Below are 26,227 nucleotides of genomic sequence, written 5' to 3' on the forward strand. Positions count from 1 at the left end.
AGACTCCATAGAAAGTCTATGAATTACTTCAAAGGGGTTGGGGATCCAGGAATTATTCCGATTGGCAGACTTGAAGTCAGGAAGTAATTTTTTCCCTTAAATTAGGAAAATTGGCTTCTACCTCATACTATTAAACTGAATTGTGGCATACATTACCTCAGGAGATTCACCAATGGTACAGTTGGTGACAGTAAGTCAAATAAAAGAAGGGCCTGCAACAGAAAATGCATAAATGGAAGCATAAAGCACACACATTTATAGAAAATGTCCCAAAAAACTATTTTAAAGTTACACTAAGAAATAAAATTATATAAGACTTAGGTCCAATGTACTCTGCATTATAATGAGCCATAGCAGGGAACTAATAGAGGTGCATGGGTCTTACTTTGCCCCCATATACCTCCAATTTCATTTTGAGTGCCTAACAAAGAACACATAGAGTGCCTGCGCTTCCAGTGCTGAAATACAGGGGGCAACAGGGCTGGAACCCACAACCTCTTGTGTTCCAGTTGGCAGCTCTCTCCGCTAGGCTATCGAGGACTTGGACAGTTCCCTTGCTGAAGCCTAGCCTTGGTCTGTATTTCTCAGCTAACTAGTTCTTGCCTCCTGGTCCTGACCCCGCCTCTGTTCCTGATTGCATTTCCTATATAAGCCTAGCCCTGCCACTCCTTCAGTGCGTGATTATTGTGTTCCACCACCTTGATCAAGCTCCTCTTTCTCCGGCTCCTCTACAAGCATACCATTACCTACTGCTGCTGACCTTTGGCTTCCATTGACTACGCCTCCGTCTCATTCCATTTGTTCTGCATATCGATACCTACTGCTGCTGACCTCTGGCTTCCCTTGACTACGCTTCCGTGTCAATCATTTGTACTGCATACCATGACTTCTCGATAACAACTCTCGGCTATTTTGACTGCTCTCCAGCTCGGCTACTACACCTGCGACTCCAATCCAGCATCAGTAAGACGTGACAGGGGGCATCTTTTCTGCCAAATGTTCGTTCCTGACCATTGTTTCATGTAAATATGGCCGCAATTGGCCAACCAACGAGCAACCACTCATTTTCCAGCTGATCATAGCTTTTTTGTGGGCCTAAAAATCCCCTTTTGTTGGAAACACATCTTCCTGTGCTGCTGACAAACAGGGAGACAAACAGCCACATGAATTGTTGCAAGTAGTAAATGATTCTTCAAGCTGGTGTCCATTTGGGCGACCCTTGTCCTGTTTAAACTCCTTTTGAATAAACTCTACTAGACTTGTTATATTGTCGATTGGCACTGTAAGCACAATCGCTCTTGCCCATTTAAAGGATCCCCATACATATTAGACAATAATCATCAAAAACTATCAATTTTAGCAGGACTGGACAACTCTTGGAAGTATTTTGAGGCCTCCTGAATTTCCCCTGACAGATAATGTTGAGATGTTGAATTTCAGATAATTTCAACGCTCAATATTTTTGCCCCCTGTAGAGACACACTGCCAGCAGAGTTCTCTGGTTGCAACCTTCTCCTTTGTCCTCATGTAAAATAAATGGTCACTTGACTGGACACTGGAGCATTCATGTGTATGGGGTAGTTAAAGGAAATAGCTATTGGCCAAATGTGCACCTTAAATGGACACTCTGTGAACTCTTTTCCGGAAGAGAACAATATAATAATGACTGCAAACTAAAAGACATTGTGCCTTCCCAACTACCAGGAGACTTCAGCAATGCCAAATTCTCTGTGCAGCTTGAATGGATACTCACGGCTGAAGGGCATTTGGGTTAAACATATAATTACCTGACTCCTTCTCATCTCTTTGTCATTCAGTTCTGTAATATCCAAGTTCCTTTGTGCCAGCAGTTGTGAGAGAGACACTTGTTTAAAGAACGCTCCATTCATCTCTGACAGAACTGTGTGAAATTCTCCAGAAGACATCAGCTAATTAGAAGAAACACAGTAAGGACATATGACTGGCCTGATTTCCAACGTCATTGCTATTTTATGGTATTGTTCTAAATGTCATGAAAAGGAACAAAATGACTATTTTGTAGGATATCAGTCTGTTAATTTGTGTCGTAAAGTAGAACCAGGCGAGACAATGGTGATATCTTTTGAAGATGTAGCGTAACAATGAATGTTCTAACCACTGTAATGGCTACATTGTATGAGATGAACTGAATACATGGTTTGATTTGCCTTTTTATCAGGATATAACCACTGGTAAAACTACAATGCCGATAATATACACTCATTGTCAAAAAAAATCCAGCCTCTAGATGGAGTTGCTGTTTTGCTGCAAAGCTCAGCATGCGGTTACATCTCAGGCAGATATACAAATGTTTAGTTGTGGTGATTAGATGAACGGTCTTGTCACCTAAAAGTGGTTCCCCCTTGGCCTATAAGAGGCTCTCGGAGGCTCCTTGTGTGTAGTGACCTCTTTTTCCACTTGTATAGATTTTGTTGACCACTAGACGCCTCTACGACGCAAAGAAGAGATTTCACCCCGTTACCAGAGCCTGAGAAGGGCGCATTATTGGGATGTGAGAAACTGGATGGTCGTATCGATGAATTTTCTGCCACCTGGCCTGTTCTAACCAGACTGCTAGGAGGTGTTGGGACCAGTGGATATGTGAGGGCACACAAGGCGAATGGGCTCAGGACACTCTTGCAGGCCACCAATAGAGAGGATCGTCTGATCATCTGACAAGCACAATCAGCTACAACTGTTCCCTGTGTCTGATGGAACCATTTCTAGGTGCTTGGCTGAAGGTCATTATGTGTATTGTCTTTGACACCCACCCACAGTTGCCTCTTCAGTGACAAATCCAGGTTTAGTTTGGGCACTGATGACAGTCAAGTTCGTGTCTGGGGACTTAGTACTGAATGCCTCAATCCTGTCTTTGCTGCGGAGCAGCACTCTACCCCCACTGTTGGTGTGATGGTCTGGAAAACCATCACATACAACAATCGGTCCCCCCTAGTAGTAGTAGGAAGGGATAATGACAGCTCAGCGATATGTTCAGGACATCCTGCAGCCACATGTGTTCCTCCCATGGCGGCTTCCAAGAGGCATTTTCCAGCAAGATAATGCTCAACTGCACACAACAAGTTGTCACAGGAATGTCCCCACAACATTGTAACACTTCTGTAGCTGCCCGGTCGCCAGATTTATTGCCAATAATGCATTTATTAATGGAATTATTTGCTAATCCTTCTTGACCTTTCCTCTGCGTTCGACACTGTCGACCATGACCTCCTCCTTGCTATGCTTCGCTCTACCGGCCTAAAGGACACTGCACTGGCTGCCCATCCACTACAGAACTCAATTCAAACTCATCACCCTCATCCACAAAGCTCACCATGGCATCGTGGCACCGTACATAATTTCCCTCCTGGCCATACATCACCCATCTCGCCCGCTCTACTAACTCACTCAGTCTAAACACACCTCTAAAATGAACCTCATATGCTCGCCTGCAGGACTTCTCAGAATGCTCTACCCCAAAACATAATCCCTGAAGCGTGGAACTTCAGGTGCGTCTTAAAGATGCACCTCTTCATATAAGCATACCAAGCCTCCTGAACTAGTCCCCCATCCCCACAATATGCCCCCTGCCTTTCCCTATGGCTTTTCACTTTTGCCTATCATATACACTTCCTACTCCAGATCTCCTGTACTACCTCCACCCCGTTTTTGTCCCAAAAAACTGTATATCACATGTAATTGTTGCATTGCTGTGTTTCCCCTTGCTCTACCTCCTGCCCCTGTACCTTCTGTATCACCCCCATCCCCTTTCTTTCCAAATAATAGAATACCACATGTAACTTTTGTAATTTCTGTAATTTTTATATTGTTTGTGTTCCCCGTGTGCCTCGAAAGCGCTGCGGAATAAGTTGGCTCTATACAAATAAAGGTTAGTATTATTATGTAATAAAACATATTGGATCTGTGATGCCAACGTCAACAGCCTACAAGTTTGCATGATCTAGGGGTTCACTTATAGCAAGTGTGGACCACTCTTCCACTTGTCCACTTGTTGTAACACATCCTAGTTATGTACGCGAAACAACGTCTAATAGTTTTTCCAATCAGATAAAAGAAAACTCAAACGTTTTTGTAAAGTAAGTCAGCTCCCAATACAGTTCTTGGCATGTCTGAACGTTACTATTCCCGTGCCATCCTCTTAAATTGAATTTTACTGAAGTTGTATAAATTGGTATGTGACTTTTTCCTTTGATCCTCAACATTGGCTTAATTTAAGGGATTCCTGGTGTTGTCCGCTGTGCAAAGACTCACAATTTATCTAAAAATCCAACTGGTGCATAGAACCTGAAGTGCACAGACCTAAAATGAATGTCAACACCATCTCATGTTTAGGACCGACACTCTGTGCAGATTAATCTCATAATATATCTTCTTCAGAGTTGGAGGTCTTTTTACTGATACAGAACTCTACATCCATTGCTTTACTTTACAAAGTCATAGAGTTCAATAATTACATTTTGTCTGCTTGCAGTGGCCACAAGGAGGCTTGGTAGCTTAGTGCATGCTGTGTTATTTTTGGACTGAAAGTATATATTGTATGCAGTAAGCTCCATCTAGTGGTGGTTGCATGAAAACAGAAAAACTACATATATATATATATATATATATATATATATCGGCACAGAGCATAAAACCTACTTCGATTAAAAAAGAGTGGACAGTCAGTTTAAAGTCTCACCACCATGGGACGGCTGAGGGGGCATCCCACCATGTAGGATTAGATAAGAGATGAAGCATATGTTGCAATAAATAAGACCAGCCTTGACTTACCTGCTGTAGTAGTAGCAGCTTAGCAGAACGGTCACTTTATGGGAAACTTGCCACATTGAAAGTTGTAGAGCATGACTTATTTAGCAGGTTATCACTGCTAGAGTGCATTTATGGTGAAGTTGAGAATGTCGCCTGTACTAGAGATAGTATGAATATACAAAAGAATGTGAAAATAAGAGATGTGCTGTGCAGTAAAGTGGACTGCACTTGATTCTTCAAAGACCAGCAAGTTGATACAGCATTACCAGGATTGCAGTTTAAGTGGCTTGATTCCCATGTGCCTACCTAAAATGATTGTACCATTAAGCTCCATATGGCTACTTAAAGGGAACATGTCAGCTTGAACAAGCTATCCAAACTGCAGGAGGAGCTGAGCAGATTGATATATACGGTAGTTTTATGGGGAAAGATTCAATATAATGCTTATCTTTCATAGAATGAAATCTCTACTCCTTCTCAGGGTGACTACCCAGTAGCGTTTGCGAATTTGCTGCAGTTTTTTTCCAGGTGTCTATGGGGCTTTCTAATGTAAAAACGCATTGCGGCAAAATCGCAATTTGCCGTGAAATCGCGATTTTGCGCGATGCAATTTTAACATTCTGGCCGGCTGTCCACGGGCATTGCGAAGTGCTGCAGCAGATCTCTGCCACGGGAGCCGCCGCCTAGGAGCAGGAGCCACCGTCGAATCTCTGCCGGTCACCCCAACCTGATAGATAGGCTGGCCACGGAGAATCAGGGCAATTCGCAGCATGCGTGGACAGGGGCCGGCGCTTTCCATAGCAATGCTATGGAAAGCGTTGGCCAGTGTGACTCGCCGGTGGTTTACCGCCGGCGAATACACGTCTGTGGACAGGGGGCCTAACAAGTCCCATAGACCCCTGGAGAAAAAAAAACGCTGCGAATTTCGCAGTGAAAAAGAACTGTAGTGGATAGTCACCCTTAAGGCTGATTTAGATGCAATGATTTCTGCTCAAAAATTGCTCAAAGCCGTCTTTTGAGTGATAATCGTTGCGTCTAACTGCACTGACATCGTGCAGTTTTCTTAAGGAATCGCTGATCGTTGTCTTTCAGCATACTGAAGGAGAACAATCAGCCTTATCAGGAATTCACAGTGGGATACAACTGATACTATTGCTTCAGCTGTATCCTGCTCCCTGAAAACAGGCGGGGGATAGAGAGCGATCCAGCTGTCTTCTGCATCCCCCGCTTGGAGCGCTAAGCTGTATAAAAGCCAGGTGCGCTGAGACGAGAACAGCTGGATGCAGAAGACAAGTAGCCCCGCTTGTCTTTTGCATCCCCTGCTCAGAGAGCAAAGTGATCGCTCAACGTTTGAGCGATCACCTTGCGTTTAAAGGCACACAACAATTATTACTCAAAAGTTGCTCAAAAGATTTTTTGAGCGAAACTCGTTGCCTAAACCAGGCTTTAGAGGTCCAATGGGCAGTCCTATCAGTGATTGACAGCTACCTGTGTATGACTGTGGATAGAGAAATAGCTGTCAATCACTGATAAGATCGCTCATTGTACCTCTAAGCTCAGAAAGAGCAGAGATTTATTTCTATGAAAGACAAGAGACATAACAAATCTCTTATAAATGTATATATCAATCAGTGCAATCACTTTGGGTATGCAACATGAGCATAAATGGTATAGCCGCTTTATATGGAATCCTAGTAACGCTGTATTGGCTTGCTGGTCTTTGCAGAATCAAATATAGTCCACTTTACTGTACAACAAATGTCTTCGTACTAACACAGGCTCTTTGTATATTCATATTATCTTTGGCACTTCACCATAAATACACTCTAGCAGTAAGAACAATTCACTAACTACTCTAGGTTAACTTTTTACTCATCCCCTTTACACAGCACTAATGGGAGGAGAGCCTCCGGCTGACAGGACTCTTGCACAAGTGTCACCTATGCCTCTATTTCACATTGAAAATGGAAGTGGTAAATGGCACATTTGAACTCTTTCCCACTATTCTACCTTCTTATAAGTGTCAAGTAGAGGCCTGCATTTTTATTGCCACTTTCTTATGACAGCAGAACTTTAAATTAACCCCTTAGTGACGAAGCCTGTTTGCGCCTTAGTGACGGAGCCAAATTTTGGAAATCTGACATGCGTCGTTCAACGTAGCATAACTCCGTAAAGGCTTTACATATCCAAGTGATTCTGACATTGTTTTTTCGCCACATGTTGTACTTCATTTTGGTTGAAAAAAGAGACCGATATAATTTGTGCATATTTATTAAAAGCGCCAAAATTGGGAAAATGTTGAAAAAATTGTCATTTTTTCACATTTTCAACTGTAATATCTCAAATATGTCCAAACATACTGTACAACTTTTTGATAAGATATCTATTTCCATCTGTTTACTTTATTCTCAATGCACACTTGAAAAACTTTTGTATTTTTTTTTAACCATTTATAGGACGTACAAATTTAACATTACTTTTCAGCATTTTGAGGAACACTTTGTTTTCCTGCACCAAGCCAAGTTTGCAAAGGCTCATTAGTGTCAGAATAATAGATACCCCCACAAATGACCCCATTTTAAAAACTACACCCCTTAATGTAGCCACTGAGGGGTGTCATAAGTATTTTGAGCCCACCGTTTTTTTTTAGGAATTAATTAAATTTAGAGGAGAAAAAATAAAATTTCATATTTTTGCAAATATGCCATTTTAAAGACATATTTTTTTCCTATGGTGCCCACGAAAATGAGGATTTACACCACAAAATGGATACCCCCGTTTCTCCCGTGTTCAGAAATATACCCATTGTGGCCCTAATCTTATATCTGGATGCACAACGGGACCCAAAATGAAAGGAGTAGTCGGTGTCTTTCAGAACATAAATTTTGCTTAAAGGCGTTTTAGGCCCCATGGCACATTTGTAGCGGCCAAAACCAAAGAGAACCCCCACAAATGACCCCATTTTGAAAACTACACCCCTTAACGAATTTATCTAGGGGTGTACTGCCCATTTTGACCCCACAGTTTTTGAATGAATTCAAGCAAAGCAAAAGGAAAAAAATGTGATTTTCGTTTTTTTGGCAATTCTGTCATTTTAAAAACTGCTTTTTTTGTACAGCACACACATGAATGAAGACTTGCACCCCAAAATAGATACCCCTGTTTGTCCCGTGTTCAGAGACATACCCATTGTGGCCCTAATCTTTTGTCTGGATGCACAACGGGGCCCAAAATGAAAGGAGTAGTCGGTGGCTTTCAGAACAGAAATTTAGCATGAAGGTGATTTAGGCCCCATTGCCCACTTGTAGAGCCCTTGAGCGGCCAAAACGACAGAGAACCCCAACAAATGATCCCATTTTGAAAACTAGACCCCCTAACGAATTTATCTAGGGGTGTACTATGTATTTTTACACTACAATTTTTGAATAAATCTAAGCAAAGTAGTAGGAAAAAAATTACAATTTTCATTTTTTTGGCAGTTTTATCAATTTAAAAACTGGTTTTTTGTACAGCACACATGGGGATGAAGACTTTCACCCCAAAATGGATACCCCTGTTTGTCCCGTGTTCAGAACTATACCCCTTGTGACCCTGATCTACTTAAAGGACACATGGCTAGGCCTATAATAGAAGGAGCGCCTGTTGGATTTCAGGGTACAACAGAATAAATTCCAGGCCCCATCGCCCACTTATAGAGCCATTGAGCATCCAAAACGATAAAGAACCCCCACAAAGGACCCCATTTTAAAAACTAGACCCCTTAACAAATTCATCTAGGGGTGTACTGCGTATTTTGACCCCACAGTATTTGAATAAATCTAAGCAAAGCAGAAGGAAAAAATTACGATTTTCATTTTTTTGGCAATTTCGTCAATTTAAAAACTGTTTTTTTTTGTACAGTGTACATAGGAATGAAGACATTCACCCCAAAATGGATATCCCCATTTGTCCCGTGTTTAAAAACATACCCATTGTGGCCCTAATCTACTTACAGGGCCCATGGCAAGGCCTATAATGGAGGGAACACCCGTTGGATTGCAGGGTACAACTGAATAAATTCCAGGCCCCATTGCCCACTTGTACGGAATAAAAATTGACACCTTAAAAAAATATCCCCTCCCCCCTCCCCCACACACACTCCGCACCCTTTTCGGTGTTCCCCAAATCTTAGATAAAAGTAATAATGTGAACTGTGTAGTATTTCAGAAGACGGGGGTAATTACGGAGGCTCCTCTCATGCTTTTTGGGGGTATTTTGTGACCTCAGTGACAGGTATGGGGTGTAAAAAGTGGCGCTCTGTGAGTCTCCATAAGCTTGCTGAGGTGCGACGGTCTCACACAGAAGGCGCTCAACAAGCTGCTCCTGGAACTGCATGAAGGCGAACGTTCCCGGGGCTTCTTGTAAATTGCGTATTACAGGTAGCGGTCTGAATAACGCAGGGCTCATGCAGCCGTAGGCGGAATCCACTTGCGGAGGCCCACAGCGGATCCCGGCTGTGAGCCCGGCTGTGACCCTGCGTACTGCCGCGTAATGTACTGCGCATAACTGCCTACTCACACAGGCGGTCATGCGCAGTACTTTTTTTTTGTTTGCATTTCCCGCACCGTCGCCTAGCGATGACGCGGGTACCTGCAGCCCGTATACAACGTAGTTGCATATGGGCTGCGGGTATATCCGCGACCATGGAGCACAATGGGCTCTATGTTGTGGATATCCGCGGTAAAATAGAATCTGCTGCGTTCTCTTTTCTGCGAGTGTATTACGCAATTTTGACCCACTAATGTGAGCGGAATTGTGTAATCCAATGTGATTGATCTGCGTATTACCGCGGATCAGACGCATGCGAAATCCATAATTCCTATCCGGTCATGTGAGACCGGCCAAAGGTAGATCGCTACCTTTTTATCACGTGACCGGGGACCGCTCAACGAGGCCACCCGTCACTGCTCCAGGCTCTCGGCGACCGTTGGTCGCTGGGAGTAAGGAGATTTTAAGTTTCCTGGGCTCCCCGACTCCTGCACATGTGTCCGGTGTTTTACCGGCGGTCGCATGCGCAGAATCCGGGAAAGTTCACGGAGGAAGATCGCGTCGGGGTGCAAATACGGAGGCCTCCGGTAAAAAGTTTCATCTCCTCTCACCGATCGCATCGGTGAGGGGAGATGAACCTTCACCTTTTTTTCACTTTTACGTGATCACCATTATCCATTGGATAATGGCGAACAGGTGATCAGGAACCGCTCACCGCGGATCTCCGTGAAATCTCCAGGCTCTGGGGCTAAGTTTTGTAGCCAGGATCAGGGAAATTTTAAATTATCACGGCTTTTGCGCATGCGCCTGCCATTGTGGCGACGGGCGCGTGCACAGAATCTGGGGTAAGGTCCGTGGATAAATCCGCAGGCCTTAGGTACGTTATTTCATCCTCCCTCACAGATATGATCCGTGGGGGGAGATGAAACGCAAGCTTTTTTAAACTTTTTTAAACTTTTTTTTTTAACTTTTTACACTTTTTTTTTTACCATACATGATTACTGTCATCCATTGGATGACAGTGATCATGTCCCTGGTGACATCTCTCTGCTCCTGGCTACACATGGCAGCCAGGAGCAGAGGGATTTTAAATTTCCCGGGGCTCAGGCCCCTCTGTGCACGCGCCCCGGGTCCCGGGACATCGGGACATCGCAGAGGACCCGAGATGAGTATTTTCACCTCCCCTCATGGATCCGATCCATGAGGGGAGGTGAAACTTTACTTTTTTAAAACTTTTTAAAACTTTTTCGCGATCGCCGCTATCCAATGGATAGCGGCGATCGCGTGCCCGGGGACCGCTCACAGCGGTCCCCGGTAACACCTCCTGGTTCCCGGCTACCTTCAGGAGCCGGGAGCCAGGAGTTTTCAAATTTGCCGGGGGCTCCCGGGCTTCTGCGCATGCGCGTGACGTCATCATCTGGCGCGCATGCGCGGAAGGCCGGCGGCGGGTCCGGTAGGACCCGATCTTCGGGGACACCACAGACAAGCCGGGTGAGTATTTTCAGCTGCCCTGATGGATCCGATATTTCAGGGCAGCTGAATATCTGACTTTTTTACAACTTTTATTTACTTTATTGCGATCAGCGCTATCCATTGGATAGCACCGATCGCAATGCCGGGGGGGACTGCCCGCATCCTGAGATGACAGCTCCATGCTGTCGGCTACCTGCGGGCACCGACAGCATGGAGCTGTCACGTCCTCAGGCAAGTGGGCATTAATCCAAAGAGGATGCATAAAACTACGTCCTCTAGGATTAAAGCCCACTTGCTGAGGACGTAGTTTCCCGATGGGGCAGTCGTTAAGGGGTTAAGACACTGAGAAGGGTGCCAAAAGATGAACCCTCACAGATTTACTTTTTATCTTTTTTTTGTGAGGCTGGACGAATCTCAAGTCGCCTAACTAGTCAGAGAACGATGTTTCAACTTGTGTAAATATTTCCAACAATTCATTCAACAATCACAAAATTCAACAAGTGCAGAACAATCACTTTCTGTGTAAAAGCAAACAACCAACAGTCCTTTGTACGCTTTAGCAACTGTTTCAAGTGACTAGTTAGACAATATGGTGTCCCTTGTAAAGTCACCCTCAGTCTGTAGTGTCTGGTATCAGTGATAAGTAGAAGCTGCAGAAGACAAATGGTGCAATATCTGTAATTAAACCCCATGGCAGAAATAATTGTCAGCCCAAAATACAAAGATATAAGTGAAAAGAAATTGTCCCCCAAAGGTATCCATAGCCTTTAAGCCAGTTCCATTGTCTTAGGGGTAAAAAAGTCTCGGATTACCTTACTCAAGATGCTTTCTTGTTGTGCCGGGGTAAAATATGGTGCATGCTGGGACAATCCACTTTTCAGAGCCATAAAAAGATCCCGGGGATTCATCTCATAAAATGAATCCGCACTCACTCCTGTCACCAGTTCGCCCAGCTGACTTACATTGGAATATGATAAAACCTATGAGATATGGATGGTAAAAGAAAACGAAAACAGATCATATGGAAAATCATTAATGTTATCATGAAAATCACAAAATGCAGGGAATGCTTCCAGATCCACCACCACCAATCCTCTAATGATTGAGATTTCTCTCTTCTGCAGGGGTGTAGTTAAAGGGAATATAGAAGTAGAAGTCACACCCAGGCCAATATACTTGGGGGTGGGCAAATGCCCCTCTGTTACATAATATACCAGTAGTACAAATGGCACATGGCAGGTCAGGTGCCTTATTACGGCTTTTGCATTGGAGCCCAGTAACCTCAGTTACACATCTGAATGTGCGTTTGTGGGATTAGTGTGGGTGGTGAATCAAAAAGTTATCTGTCTTTTATGTATTTATGCTTCCAAATGGCACTCCAAAGCAGCTAGAGAGCCTTTCTAGGCATACTTTAATGTGCACCTGACTTTTTAGATGACTTTTCAGAGTAAGCTGCTGTGTCTATTCATGTGAAATAACACTCTTTCTGGACATTATATGACTTGCATCCTATATTTTCCATATTTTTCCCTCCGCAGGGTATATATCTAATTCACCACGCTCTCAGAACTGGTGTGCTACATGTGCTGTGTTCTATAGATTGTACACAGCGAGCTGAAGAGATTCTGGTCTCTGACTCTATGTTACACACACAGACATAACCTCATCATGTAGGAGTGTACAGCGACATTTAGCAGTCTATATATGTATAAATAGCAGCTGATATCTCAGCATTAGCTACAGCACTCACATCTGTGTGTCTCTCATTGCTCAGTGCATACAGTTCAATGAGCAGGATCAGTCAATCGTGTGAGAGCAGACAGTGGACAGCAAGGGGTAGGTGTAAGACAGAGGCACTTTAAATGGATTTTGTAGCACAAAAGCATTATTTTAGGTAAATAGCAGTTTTGCTAATTATCGCACTAGCTATCATATAAGCACAAGTTGTTTCAAAATTAGGTGTCCATTTTTATGTCTTTCTATATTCACATTACCTTCTCAGAGTGGAGAAACTTCCTTGTAAGGACTATAATCTGGCTCTTAGTCCACCCTGAGATTTGCTGGAGGGTGAGGATAGCGCTCTGCACAGCTTCTGGAGATAATGATTCCAGCTGGGATATGGTCAGTCCAACCACAGCATCTGAGAGAGAGCCCAGGCTTTCATTCAAGGTCTGATTTAAGACAGCTATTTGAAGGAACTGAGACTTTAACTGTAAAATAAAGTGATATTTTGGTGTTCACTTTGATTTCCACTTATTTTAAAAGGAAAATAACAAATTAGACTGTAAACAGTTATAGTTGGGGCAAATGTCAATTCTTTTTTTCACATGTGATTGTTCCTGGCAAGAGAAACCATGTAATCTTGTAGATATGATACCTTTTAAAGGCTACCAGAAATACATGATGTTATAGCGACCTTTTGAACCTCTCAGTGTTCTTCCTCAGGCAATAATAAAATAGATCTGAAGAGGCATGCATGTATATACACACATACTTATGACAAGGCACAGACATGATGTGATTCATTTGCACTTAAAAGAATATCAGAACAGGATGAGTAGAGAAATAAAAACACACTTAAATAGTCACTGATAAAGATGTGACAGTTTTATGGTCTTTGAATTAGTGTTAGGGGGTCACCAGGCCAGAGTGTTATCTGTGCTATAGATTTCTCATACTTCCCAGTCACACATGAATCCTCTTGAAGAATTTAACCATCTGTTGAAAGTGTCAAAAGTTGTTATGTTTGTACTCTCAAATTCTCCTATGGCTTCGTGACTTGAAATTGCCTTTTAATAAATTGACTTGAAATTGCCTTTTTATTACACGTGACAGAGAATGCACTAAAGCATTGCTATCTTGAGTAATTTCTTAGTTCATATAACCTTTAAGTGAATTTTCACCTTTTTGCTTTAAATTACCAAAAAACATCACTGACAACTAAATAAGCCATATTTCCTGGGAGGCATGATATGTGAGAATAGAAGGTCCCACAGTGCTAGTGCAGCTTGTATATTTGTGCAGCATAATTGAGTTCCCCAAACCCCACTGCTAGCTGCATAAGGTCTGCAAATAATTCATATTGGCCGGACTGGCGACTTTGAACTATATCTGAGACCACAAATAGAGAATTGCAATATTCTTCATTCCAAAGCAAAGTTTGTTGATCTGTTTTGCTGCTATATACATTGACAGCAGCAGAAATATACCCTCTCCCAATGTACAGACCATGTGTCGTACAGGCATATAAATGTGATGCAGCTTCTTTCTCTGCTCCCTCCAATACAACCCCATTTACGTTCTCTGCTGGTATACAAGCTTTTACACCCAGCAGTAATATGTCCTCTGTATAGTATTTTGTCCTAACAGACCATGTATTATATAGGCATATAAACATGATGCAGCTTCTCTTACTATGCTCAGCTGTAAAATGGTCGTTGGTTACAGGCATCCACTTATACTTTTGCTCATATGCAAGATATAGGACGCATTATCACCTGCCGATCAAGACGAGCAACGCTATTTGTAAGCTATAAGAAACATTGTCCCAATCTGAATGAATTATCTGAGGCGAACTCTCTTCACCTCTGTTCTCAATTATGCCCTGGTTTTCTAATTTTTTTTGTATGTTTGCTTTGATTACCATCAACTCATATTCCCAGAACTCTTGATGTGAATGCTTATATTTTGCCAGGGGAAATATAGTACAGTATGGTTCTCTAAGATAGTATGGTAGACTTCATACTGATATATTCATGCATAATAAGCTTGGCACAAGGACAAATGCAGTGCCCAAGGTTTGCCCAGGCACCATGTCATGTGTTCAGCTGTGTCTACCAAACAACAAAATACCTCTGTAAATTGTATTAAAATGCCAACACCTCTGACTTGAGATTGGAAACTAAGTGATGTCCTTGGGTCATACAATAATTTATCTTCTCACATGCAATATCATAAAACTGCCTTGCTTTTTCAGAGATTCTAATAGAACAAGCTACATGTAGTCTAGATTTCCAATTTGTGCTGCCTGGTGCCATGTAAATGAATATGAAAAAATGTTTCTATTAAAAATTTTCTCCAATGTCAAAAAAAGCGAATGTAGACACATAAAGAATTACTGGTGAATGGGATGGGTGGTGGAAGGGGGCTGCAAAAAGCTTGCTAAAGAGGACCAAACATGTCCTCATGTCAGCAGGGTCAGCTGAGCTTAGCAGCCAAGGCTATACTGCCTCCAACAATTTTTTTCTTTTGTTCATAGCGATTCTCCTTAGATTTGGCTCCCAGTTCTGTGAATGTGTCAAGTTGGTGGTCCCACTGCTCACTGAATGTATGACACCCCCTTGACGCATTGACACATTCACAGTGCTGGGAGCCGAATCTAAGAAAAGCCAGTAGTGAGGAATAGGGATACTTAGGAATAAAAGAAAAGCTGCAATAGAGTCAGCAGGGCTGACAAAAGGATATGACAGGCCCTCTTTAAAGGGGTTGTACCAGAATTGACTTTTCACCTATCCATAAGAGAGGTGATAAAAGTCTGATTGGTTGGGGCCTCACCACTGGAACACCCACAATCCGAAGAATGGGGGTTCCATGCCCCTGTCTCCTCACCGCACCCCCTACAGTGAGGAGGAGCTTGAATGGTGCAAAAGCTGAACATGCACACTGCCACTACATTAAACTCTAAAGTACTGCTGAGCTCTTGTACGCGGTTATCTACAGCAGTAGAATTAAAATGAATGGACTGGCGTTGTGTATGCTCAGCTGCCTCTCCATTTAGGCAAGACAACCATTATTGGGATTGGTGATGGTCCCAGCACTGAGACTTCCCCACTGATAAGACTTTTATCATTTATCCTTTGGATAGGTGATAAAAGTCAATTGTGGGAATTTAAAGGTCCTCTTTAAAGCCTGTGAACAAAGCCGAAGAGTCAGGTTTAAGTAACCGTAAATCGGAAATTGCTACGCTTTTTTTTCATCTCTGCAAACTATGTAGGTAACCAGTAAGCTAATATCTACTTTATGAAGGCGGTTTATTTCGGATTCACCCACCTTTTGTACATCAGCTCGGAAGCCCCTCAGCTGGTTGCACTTAATCATCTGATGCAATAAAGCTTTTGCCATTATGGGATCAAGATCTTGTATATCGTCATAAAAGCAGATGAGTAAACCCAGTCTAAAATGCACAAAGGAACAAGTTGTAGGATATGTAGTGTCCAGTTATGAGCGTTCTTTATATAATACTTTATGACCTTTAAAGAGACTCTGTCTTCTCTTACGAGCCCCAATAGTAATGAGCTCAGAGGAGATACAGTGCTACGTCTGGGGTTACCTCTCTAATGCTTACCTTCCTCACAGTTCCCTCACTATCTGCCCACAAAGACACTGCTCCATGCATCTTGTGAACTACTTATGCACGTGCGCATAATGAAAAGGCTAGTTTTCCCATTATAGGTACACATCAGCATCCCTTTACCCCCTTCCACCAACATCCTTCTTATATGTATGACAGATGTTGGGTGCCATAGTATGGAGTCGGCTCCCGATTGGCTTGCCCACAATAAGATTGTGATCAATGATTTAAATGTCATGGAAGCTTGGAGCATCATGAAGGCCCTATAACGGCCATGTATGTCTGCCTATTAAACCCTGCCTGTGGCATAGTTTAAAGTGGTATTCTAGAGATAGGGAGTTTTTTTTTTGCAATTGCCAACCATGCATTGGATAGGTGAAAACGTATTGATTGGTGGAGGTCTGACCACTGGAACCCCACCTGTCCTGAGAATGTTGGGCCCCATTTTTCCCTCTTCTCATCATTGCTAGATCATCTGTGGTATTACTTAGAATGGCGTGCTAGCCACATATGCACAGTATTGCTACATTCATTTCAGTGGGACTGACAGAAATAGCCAAGTGCTTGTTACAGTAGTCAGACTCCCACCGATCAATCAGTTTTCACTTATCCAGTGGATGGGTGAAAACTGGAATAAACACCCCATCTCAGGAATACCCCTTTAAAAGTCTACCTGTGGAAATACAATATACTACAATGCCGAAGTATTGCCGTATATTTTAAGTCAAAATGTGTTTTTATTAGAGACTTTTACAGAACTTACAACGAGGCTGACATAGCCTGAAGTTGTGCAACATCAATATAAGTAGACCATTTCCAAAAGTGGATTACACTCTAAATAAACATTTTACTGTGGTCTCTATGTTTTATTTAATTAACAGCTAACTGAGGGCTCAGTCAGACGAGCGTTTTTTCGCGCGTTTTGCGCATGCGCATGCGTTTCGCGCATATATGGAACCAATGGTTCGCTATGGCATAGGTCACATGTCCGCTTTTGCGAAAAATTATAGGACAAGGCGATTCGCAAATCGCGCCTATCGGCATTTTGCGATTAATGTGCGCACCAAAATCATTTTTTTCGCCGGTCAGACGAAGTTTCATGCGCATTTTGATGCGCACGGCGATTTTTCTCCGGTCAGACGGGCGTTTTTCTGCGACGATTAACGCGGCTAGGTGCAGATTTTTCCCGCGATTTTTCGCCTCCGGTCACGCAATTTGCGCATGCGACATGCGATGCGCAAAACGCGCGAAAAAACGCCCGTCTGACTGAGGCCTCACTGTTAGCTCTAAGTTAACGGCTGGTGAAACAACAGAATATATTGCTAAACATTGTTAGCCCGTACGGGAAATATGTGAACCTGCCTGTTCTATGTGGGCTGGTATTCCCACCTGAAAATCTTTGCGAAGGGGTAGGAACAAGGGAAGGAGCAGCTGAAAGGGGTATTGGGGGGACACTCAAACCCCCAGGTGTGCAGGGGGTGTAAGGGATGAGGGAAATATAGTACATGGGGATATTGGGAAAGTAGAGATAAGAGAGAGGAAGGGAGGTACAAGAGAGAAAGGGAAGAGAGGGGGAAGAAGAAAGAAAGAGCAAGTGCGGATCTGTAACAGGCCCCCACGTACCATGTGCCAGATTTTTTTTTGCCTATGTGCCATATATTAATAAACATATTAATAGATATTAGCAGGTTTCCTTACTTATATAGCGTGGATATGTTTCTCATATCAAAGCCGGATGAATTTATTAGCTCCAAGAATGCTTTTGCTAGCTCTTGTGTGATATCATATACTGTATCCAGCTGCTTTGTGGCATTGTCATAGCTTATAAAAATCCGGATCTAGAGGTAAAAAAAAACATCCAGCAAAATATGTAAATTAGAAAAGTGATTTCTGTAGTGTACTGACAGAGGATTTCCACCAGAAAAGTACAATCAATCACATATCAGAAAAACAGCAGTTAAAATGATGGCCAAAAATTAGTAAATTCTGCCTTTTAAAATTGACAACAGGAAATATGTTGCGCTCTGGAGGATGAGCAGCTCAGTGCATTACATAGACAGCACATTAATTCCAATCATATATCTGTAATATGTAATCTCCACTGTGGTCGCGCTGTGGCATTGATGGAAAGTGAAAACTCACAGTCTGTTCCACCACAGTTTACAACCGATCACTGGGGAACACCCTGTGATCAGCCTTCTGTTGGGGACCTTCTTAAATGGGTTTTCCAAGCCAAAACTTTCCTCAGAGTAGGTCATCAATAGTTAATGGCCAGGGACCTGCCACTCGGGATCCCAAGTGATACACTGATTGCCCAGCTCGCTGTCAGTGCAGCGGGACCGGACATCATCATGGGGGACAGCTGAGGAAGTACCATAGCTGAACTCCCATTAAAATCAATGAGAACTAAAGCGGCTATTACACTTCAGAGGCGAAAGTGTCGGAAGTGTAATAGCTGGTTTCAACTTCCATTCATTTTAATGGGAGTGAAGCCAGCTATAGCAAATCCACTGCTGTCCCCTATGACGATTTAAAGCCCTGTGCACTGACGGGTCTTGTGATCAGTTCATCTCTGGGGATCCCAAGCGGCAGGTCCCTGGCGATTAACTATTGATGACCTATCCTGAGGATAGATCATGAATAGTTTTAGCTCTGGAAAGTCTCATGAAATAAAGGATAGTCCAAAGTAAATGACTCCTTTTAAACAAAGGTGACAAACAATTGGACTTTACTTCTTTGTATGACTTTTGCAAAAAAGCCCGTTGCAACAAAACAAGAGTGAGCTGATTTGCAAACCCCAATTAGGTGTTCAATAATAACCAAAGTGATGAAAAAAATATGACTTACTTCATTGATACTAATTTTCCTGATTTCGTCCAGTGGTAGATGTACCATGAAACGTCCTAAAATCCACAGGCTCTCAGCAGTCACCCATGATATGGAAGCATTGGCCTCTGTGTACAAGTAATTTAGATTTATCGACTGCACATGATTAAATGCAAAATTGTTAAAACGAGTAATTGAGTAATAGTCAGATCAGTAATAATTGATAAAGGAAGTGCTAATATCCCTTTGAAATGCATTGCACTGTATATTGTCGAGTGTTGCCAATAAACCATTTTCATAATCTACTGTAGCGGTTGAAGACCACTGAATACGGATCATGTTCTGTTTTGGACAGACCTGGGGGAGTGTTGGTGTGACTACTACCCTTCCCACGAAGTAAGTGTCATCTTTAGGTATATGTTACAATTACTTCTACCTATATGGTCCCAGACTCCTAAGCGCTGCGTTTTTAGTTTGTATGTTGTACTATATACCAAGGCTGTCAAAGTTGTGTGAGAGTTGCTAGCGCCCCCTCTGGATGGATGTCCATGTTGGGCATTAGCTTGTGATGTTTTTTTTATTTGTAAGGGCTTTTACCCACTAGCATTTCTTTTAACACTGTGATATCGCTGCATTTTTTTCAATGGGACTTTCTAATGTTACAATCACATCGCACAAAAATAGCAAGTTTGTGTTTTTGCGATTTTTGTGTGTTGCGATTTTAATATTAGAAAGTCCCATTGAAATAAACGTTGCAATATCGCAGCGTTAAACAAAACGCTAGTGGGTAGAAGCCCTAAGGCATACAAGCATCCTCTGGTGTTATGGTGAGCCCCTTTCATGGGGTCATCACCTGAACACATGGAGACTTTCCATCTAGCTTAACATCCTACAACTATTTAATTGGTCCCAGGGTGCTGTCTGTCTTCTTTAATCCCCGCCATTTGGCCATATGGACTCCAGACTGCAGTCAGTGCCTGCTTCTGCATGCAAATCTGGACACAGAAACCAGTCCAGGCTCAGATGCAGTGCGCGGCCAAGGGCCCTTTCCTGACACTAAGGGAGGGACACACAGCATCGGCTGACCACGATGAGACCACAGTCGCTCATCCTCACCTTGACACTGGATGGAAACGGTCAGGAAGAAGAATTGCTGCCTGTGACTTAGTGAGTCATACAGTCACTGGGCTGCAAGTGCCGCCCGCTGCCTCGTCATCTATATGAGCCTGCCTGGGAGAGAAAGCTCACAGCCTGCTGCTGCCAGGTACTGCCTGCGGCCTCACCTCCTTCAGATTCACCCTTCCCTTTATGTTTGGCTGCATTCATAGCCATCCTAGTTTGCATGCAGCTCGTGGGTTGGAAACCCCTGAGTTAGAAGAACCATTTGTACTCCCTCCGACTTCAAGGCCTGAGTGTGACTGCAAATTCTGACAATCTAACAGTTATGCCTAAAATATAGGGTATCAACACTACTCAATGCTATACAAAACTTCACTATATATTTTCAATGAAGTCAATGGGCAGATATATTCAACTCAATGGCCTACATCTAATTTTCCTGAGATCCGAACCAGTTTTTAACAATTGAAGTCTGATTTTAAAAAAAATGCTATTTTGGTAAATATCTAAAAAATCCTCAGTGATAAGAGCCGATTACCAGACAGGAAGTCTAGTTATAGATTGGAGAAATAATTTAACTTAAATTTATCATTTCAGGTTATGGCTATAGAGTGTCAAACAATTATAAAATCCAATTTTTACTTGGCCTAGAAGCTGCAGAAAATAGTACTCTATGGTGCACTGTGTGTGTTCTTTTGTAGATTACTTGAAGTAGTGAGCACCATGACCCGATGTCTACATCAAATGAAGACTATTTGTTCCTGTTTGTATTGTGGTGCTGCAGTACACAGAATAGCTTGCAGAGACCTGTAGACAGGCATTCAAACTGTAGAGATTATAGAGAACACCTGTGGGTGTGGCAGGAAGTAACATTAAAAGTATGAGTTCCTGCCACCCTGAGGGGGAAGTTGACAGCGCAGCAGAGCTGAAAGGGCTGCAAGCCTGAGGTCCAGTATGGACCAGTGGAGGCCTTGAGTCTGACAGGGAGGACGACCCCAGACTCTCACCCTGGTGGGGTATGGATGGACTTTGGTGATGTAATGAATTTTGCTGTGTATGAAATAAATATTGGCAGGGGCCAGAGTGTTTAAAGAGAATCCAAGTTTCCTGAGCTGTTTCTATACGTGTGTTGCCCATTCTGAATGTAAAGGATGGTGATCCTGTAGGCAAGTGACCCCAACTTGCCAAAGTATTCACTGCTTAGTTATATTATAAATGTTCTGTCACCACTTACCAAGCTACTCCCTAATGTAGTCTGGATTATTGTAATACCCACCAGATAAAGCTGCATTTGTTGACACAAAACTATAATGTGAATTTTGCCTATAAGGAGCAGATTTTTTTTTGAATTTTAATAATCTACTTGTTAAACAGGTCTTCCAGTTGTTTTCAATAAGACAGTCCCATTTTGTTAGTTCCAGAAGTAGGAAGTGGAGATCACCTATTCCCATCTTGTGTAATTGCATCCTCCAGGTTATGTATTGGACATTTTGAGGCGCATACACTTGTCCTGAGATGCTCTTTCTTGCTAGACAAGAATAGTTTGCTCCATTGATTTTGGCTTCCTAGTCACAGACTATCCAATTACCAAGCTATTGTTGCCCATGCAGGCTAGTGGATGTAGAATACACATGTTCTTCTCCGTGACACTGATCACACAATAGGACAACACAGTAAATACCTACCATTGACTGCATAGGATTTTTGCAGAACTTGAGTCATCCATTCATATAGGGCTCTCCGGTCATTGGCTTTTAGCTTATCATACAGATCCCTAAATACAGATGAACTATAGAGATAATTACAGAGAGGTTAATTCTCTTTTTATTATGTTACTATCATCTGAACAAGAACCTCAGTGATACGTTACACCCTAATAAGACCCCAATACAGTAGACAGAGGGTGGAGTGTGTACCAGGGCTTGGGAGTATATTGATACTTGTCTTTTAGGAGCTCTTCATCTTTATTCAGCATTTATTGGCCCACTATCCCTGGCCAGGGTGGACTGTACAACGGCTTGTGATTACCATATGGTGTGCACCTACTAGTTCTGATACCAGTAGGTAAAGAAACTCTTTGCCCTATATATACAGTATATTTTCCCCTTCATTAGTAAAGCATATAACATGTTTAAAGCTGTTTGATACTAATTGTCCTTAAAGTAATTTCGGTATCTGATTTTCAGTAACATATTGTTTACTTTGAAAACCTGGGTAAAGCCTTTCTATTTATGGCATTATATTCTTCACTTGTCACCCATTACACTGCTTAAAGGGGTTCTCCCATTTCTAGCTATTGATGACTTATCCTCAGGAAATGTCATCAATAGTAGATTCTTGGAGGTCCGCCGCCCATGACCCCCTTTATTTCTCTGGGCTGCTATGTTTATGGAGCTGTTTTTCATTGCACAGATAATCAGGTATATCGGGAGGGGGTGATTGCCCCTTTGGAAAAACATGAATGCTCAGCCAAGCCCCGCATGCTTGTTTGTAGGAGAGTTGGGATAAATAACTGTTGGATGAACAATATTGTGTTTGGCTATCTTAAAGGGGTTGTCCAGTTGTACACTTTTGATGGCCTATTCTCAGGATAGCTCATTAATAGTAGAATGGAGGGGGTCCATTGCCAGGGATCCCTGTTCAGGTCATTGTGCTCATGCACTGAGCTGATTTCTGGAGGAAGTAGATAGCTCTTTTCCCAGTGCAGTGGTGAGGCTTGGTATTGCAGGCAAAGTTCCCTTTCACTTCAATGGGAACTTTGCCTGTAATAGCAGGTCTGGCCACTGCAGTGAGAACGGAGCTGCTTACTTCCTGCAGAAAACAGCACAGTGCACGAGCACACTGGCCTAGGGAACAGCTGATTGGAGGGTGTCTCTGAGGGTTAGATCTCCTCCAATCTACTATTGATGACCTATCCTGAGGATAGGCCATCAATAGTTTACAACTGGACAACCCCTTTCGGTATATATGCCAGATATCCTCTGGATACATTGCAGTATATAATGCAAATTATGTCTGGTTATCACAATTATTATACTTACAGGTTTCTGAATGGGTCATCTGGTATCTCAGTTGGCAATTTTGCAATCACATCAGTTTGTAGGTAAGTCCCACCAAACATACGTGTGACCAGACCCAGTATTTTCACACACTCAGCCGAATATAGTGCTGGAAGGCACTTCTGGAGGGTAGTGTTGAATAAACTACGATTTCCTACTGGTGACTGGAAGATTTCGTCCTGCATGCTCTCAAAGTCCACGTCAATACTGGTCATCCCCTTAGCATAGGAAATGATTAAAAATGTGATTTGTGATAAAAAAAAAGAATCAGTCAACTAGTCTAAAATCCTCTACAATTCCTTTATCTGACAGGATACCTTGAAGGAGTTGAATGATTTATAAAATACTATTTCAAATACCCAATTTTAAGAAATTCTGACTCAGAGCCCATTCGCATGGCTGTATTTCCAGGCCATGTACTATCCATATATTTCACAGACAGTACAGAGTGCTATAATAGCTAGAGATGAGCGAGCATACTCGGTAAAGCGATATACTCGAGAGAGAGCATCGCCTTTTTTGAGTACCTGCTGGCTCGTCCCTGAAGATTGGGGGGGGGGGGTACGGGGGTGAGGGGGGGTTGCAGAGGGGATCGGGAGGGAGAGAGAGACAGAGCTGTGGAGATGTGACAAGTTCCCTTTAATACTTAATTTTTCCTGTTGGGGCACTGCAGACTGCAATGATCTACCGATGACATGACTTTCTGTATTCATAACCATTTGGCCAGGAAGTTATACTTACAAAGTTTTCCTTCTTTCCACTGAAAAGATATCCCATAGCTCTCGCAAATAAGTGATGATCAAGTTGTTCTAATTCAAACAGCACAAGCTCTGGGTCATCACTAAGATTTGCCAGGTACCTCTTTACTGATATCTTAAAAAGAGAGTGCAGGATAAGCATTTCCATGCAACAGAGACCATGTATAGAATGGCTATAGTAAAACCAATGGGAATTTCATCATAATCATTGGTATATTATGTTACGCTTAGGCAAAACATGAGGTAGAAGGGAGGTAGCATATATACCTAAGTCCTAAATTTAGGCTCTTCATATATTACCTGAAGGCTGAATATATAAGAAGGATTTGGGGTGGAGAGATAATGCAGGATCTTCTCTTCTAAATCTGGAGTCCATTTATTCAAGCTACAAAATTAAATTATTTAAAATTGGTTGACATTGCCTCAGTACTGTCTAGAATCACAACTTAATTTGAAATCCACCCCCCCCCCCCCCCCCACCACCACCAGGTATCATCACATGTGTTAGTCCTTCCTAGTTTTAAAGGCTATGTACACATTTGTATTCTTTTTTTTATCAATCAATGTGTTTTTGGAAATGAAAACATTTTTTAATGGGTTTTTTCATTCAAATTTTCTGATTGTTTTATTTTTATGCTTTTTTGTATTCCAAGGTACTGCAGACTGGATGACTAAAATCCTATGAAATTCTGTAAGAGTAAACTGACATCTCCTCCCCTAGCTTGCCCCCTGTTGTGAACATGCATTCACATCATTTTCACTGACTATTATCGAGGGCTGCATGACAGTGCCAGGGAATAGTGGAGATGATCATGGTGACAGAGAGCAGAGGAGAGAAAGCTACTATTACAGAGGGCTGTTATTCACTCCTTGTGAATTCTCTGCTCTTATCAGCAGTGAGGGTTAACAGACCAGCAGCTACTCAGAGAGATGATGAGATAGGTGGAGAGATAGCTGCGTAGTATTGAATGAGCATAGTTATGTAACACAGCCTATGAAAGAGGAGAGGGGCAGCTGAGGTTATCTAGCTTCATGAGAGAGACCAGCTGATCAGTGCTGGGAACATCCCTGAGACAGAAACTTGAATGTAGGTGAGCCTGCAAACCAAGTATGAGTCTTTCTAAATGCATGAGAAGAAAAAGCTCAATGCAAAAAAAAGAGATAAGTGCATCATTTTTTTTCTGCAAGGACTTAGTAAGATTTAGTATGGATTTTTAATGCACAAAGGTTTCTATAGCCTTTAAGTTAAAGGACCTTTTACGTGGTCCGATCATCAGACATGAATATTTCCAGGAACGTTCGTTTTGCCAAACATTGGGCCATGTGAAGGAGCTACGAATCACCTGACAAACAAGTAAACACTCATTGGTCAGGTGATCAAATCTTTTATGCAGCACAAAAAATTATCATTCTCAGCGGCACATCTCCTTTTGTGAAAGGGGGACGTACTACCGACAATGATGAAACTTTATGGGGGAAGAAAAATCATATGAGCAATCATTCATCCCCTAACACAGTCTGAATCAGATCGTCTGAAGGCCCAGTAGATAAACGCTTGTGATTGGTGCTTGTGATAGGCGTTTCATCTTTTACTATAAAAGGACTTTAAGAATATGTTTTAATTACCTTTGAAACTGAAGTATCTCTAAAAGACCTGGAAAAAACAGTATCTCTATTTAGTAATATAAGAAAATATTATTTTTCCAGAAAGAGTAGTAGATGCTTGAAACAAACTTCTAGCAGATGTGGTTGGAAAAACAACAGTAAGTGAATGTAAGCAAGCCTGAGATAAGTATATATCTATCCTAAGACAGAAATAGAAGGGAATATAAGGGCAGATAGATGGCCCATGTGGTCTTTCTCATTCATCAAACTTCTAAGCTTCTATTTATGTGAAAACCCCAAAAATGAGCCAAATGAGGCTTCATCTCAAAACTTTTAGGTTATAACAGGGTTATTTACATTGAAAATTGGTCATGTTGAAGATGTATTTGGCTAGTAATGTGGTTCAGCTTGGAAATGTCCTGATGCATTTGCATGCAAATAGAATGGTTGTCATGTAAAAGTTGCAGAAGTTTTGTTGCTCAAGAGTGATACGTGAACAATCATGGGTGAGTTCACACAACAGAATTGCTGAGGAATTTTGATGGTAAAATGTAAGATGAAATTCCACAGCGATGTAAAGTACAAGGTAAACGATCGGGGTTTTAACAAACTCCAATCACAGCGCAAAATAGTCATGCAGCCGATTTTCAAATCTACAACATGCTCTATTTGTTTCCGTGTGATTGTTCTCAGTAAGAGAAACCAAGTAATCTTGTAGATAGGAT

At 42.3% G+C, this 26,227-nt stretch overlaps 1 protein-coding gene across 1 annotated transcript in view; it reads right to left on the reverse strand.

Annotated features, from left to right (window-relative positions):
* The window catches only part of OTOA (otoancorin), a 52,319-nt gene extending 28,391 nt beyond the window's left edge, over positions 1-23,928 (reverse strand). Inside the window, exons 1-10 of the mRNA XM_066577497.1 lie at positions 23,881-23,928; positions 23,122-23,357; positions 21,766-21,869; positions 18,983-19,089; positions 17,834-17,973; positions 15,835-15,958; positions 12,780-12,995; positions 11,598-11,765; positions 1,788-1,928; positions 157-212 (exon numbers count right to left, since the gene is read on the reverse strand). Of these exons, the coding sequence (XP_066433594.1) occupies positions 157-212; positions 1,788-1,928; positions 11,598-11,765; positions 12,780-12,995; positions 15,835-15,958; positions 17,834-17,973; positions 18,983-19,089; positions 21,766-21,869; positions 23,122-23,357; positions 23,881-23,916 (1,328 nt within the window). The 5' untranslated portion in view covers positions 23,917-23,928. The remainder of the gene's footprint in view (positions 1-156; positions 213-1,787; positions 1,929-11,597; positions 11,766-12,779; positions 12,996-15,834; positions 15,959-17,833; positions 17,974-18,982; positions 19,090-21,765; positions 21,870-23,121; positions 23,358-23,880) is intronic.
* Between the last annotated feature and the right edge of the window lie 2,299 nt (positions 23,929-26,227).

This window comes from Eleutherodactylus coqui, chromosome 8 (genome assembly GCF_035609145.1).
Source record: "Eleutherodactylus coqui strain aEleCoq1 chromosome 8, aEleCoq1.hap1, whole genome shotgun sequence".
In the NCBI taxonomy this organism is placed as follows: Eukaryota; Metazoa; Chordata; class Amphibia; order Anura; family Eleutherodactylidae; genus Eleutherodactylus; species Eleutherodactylus coqui.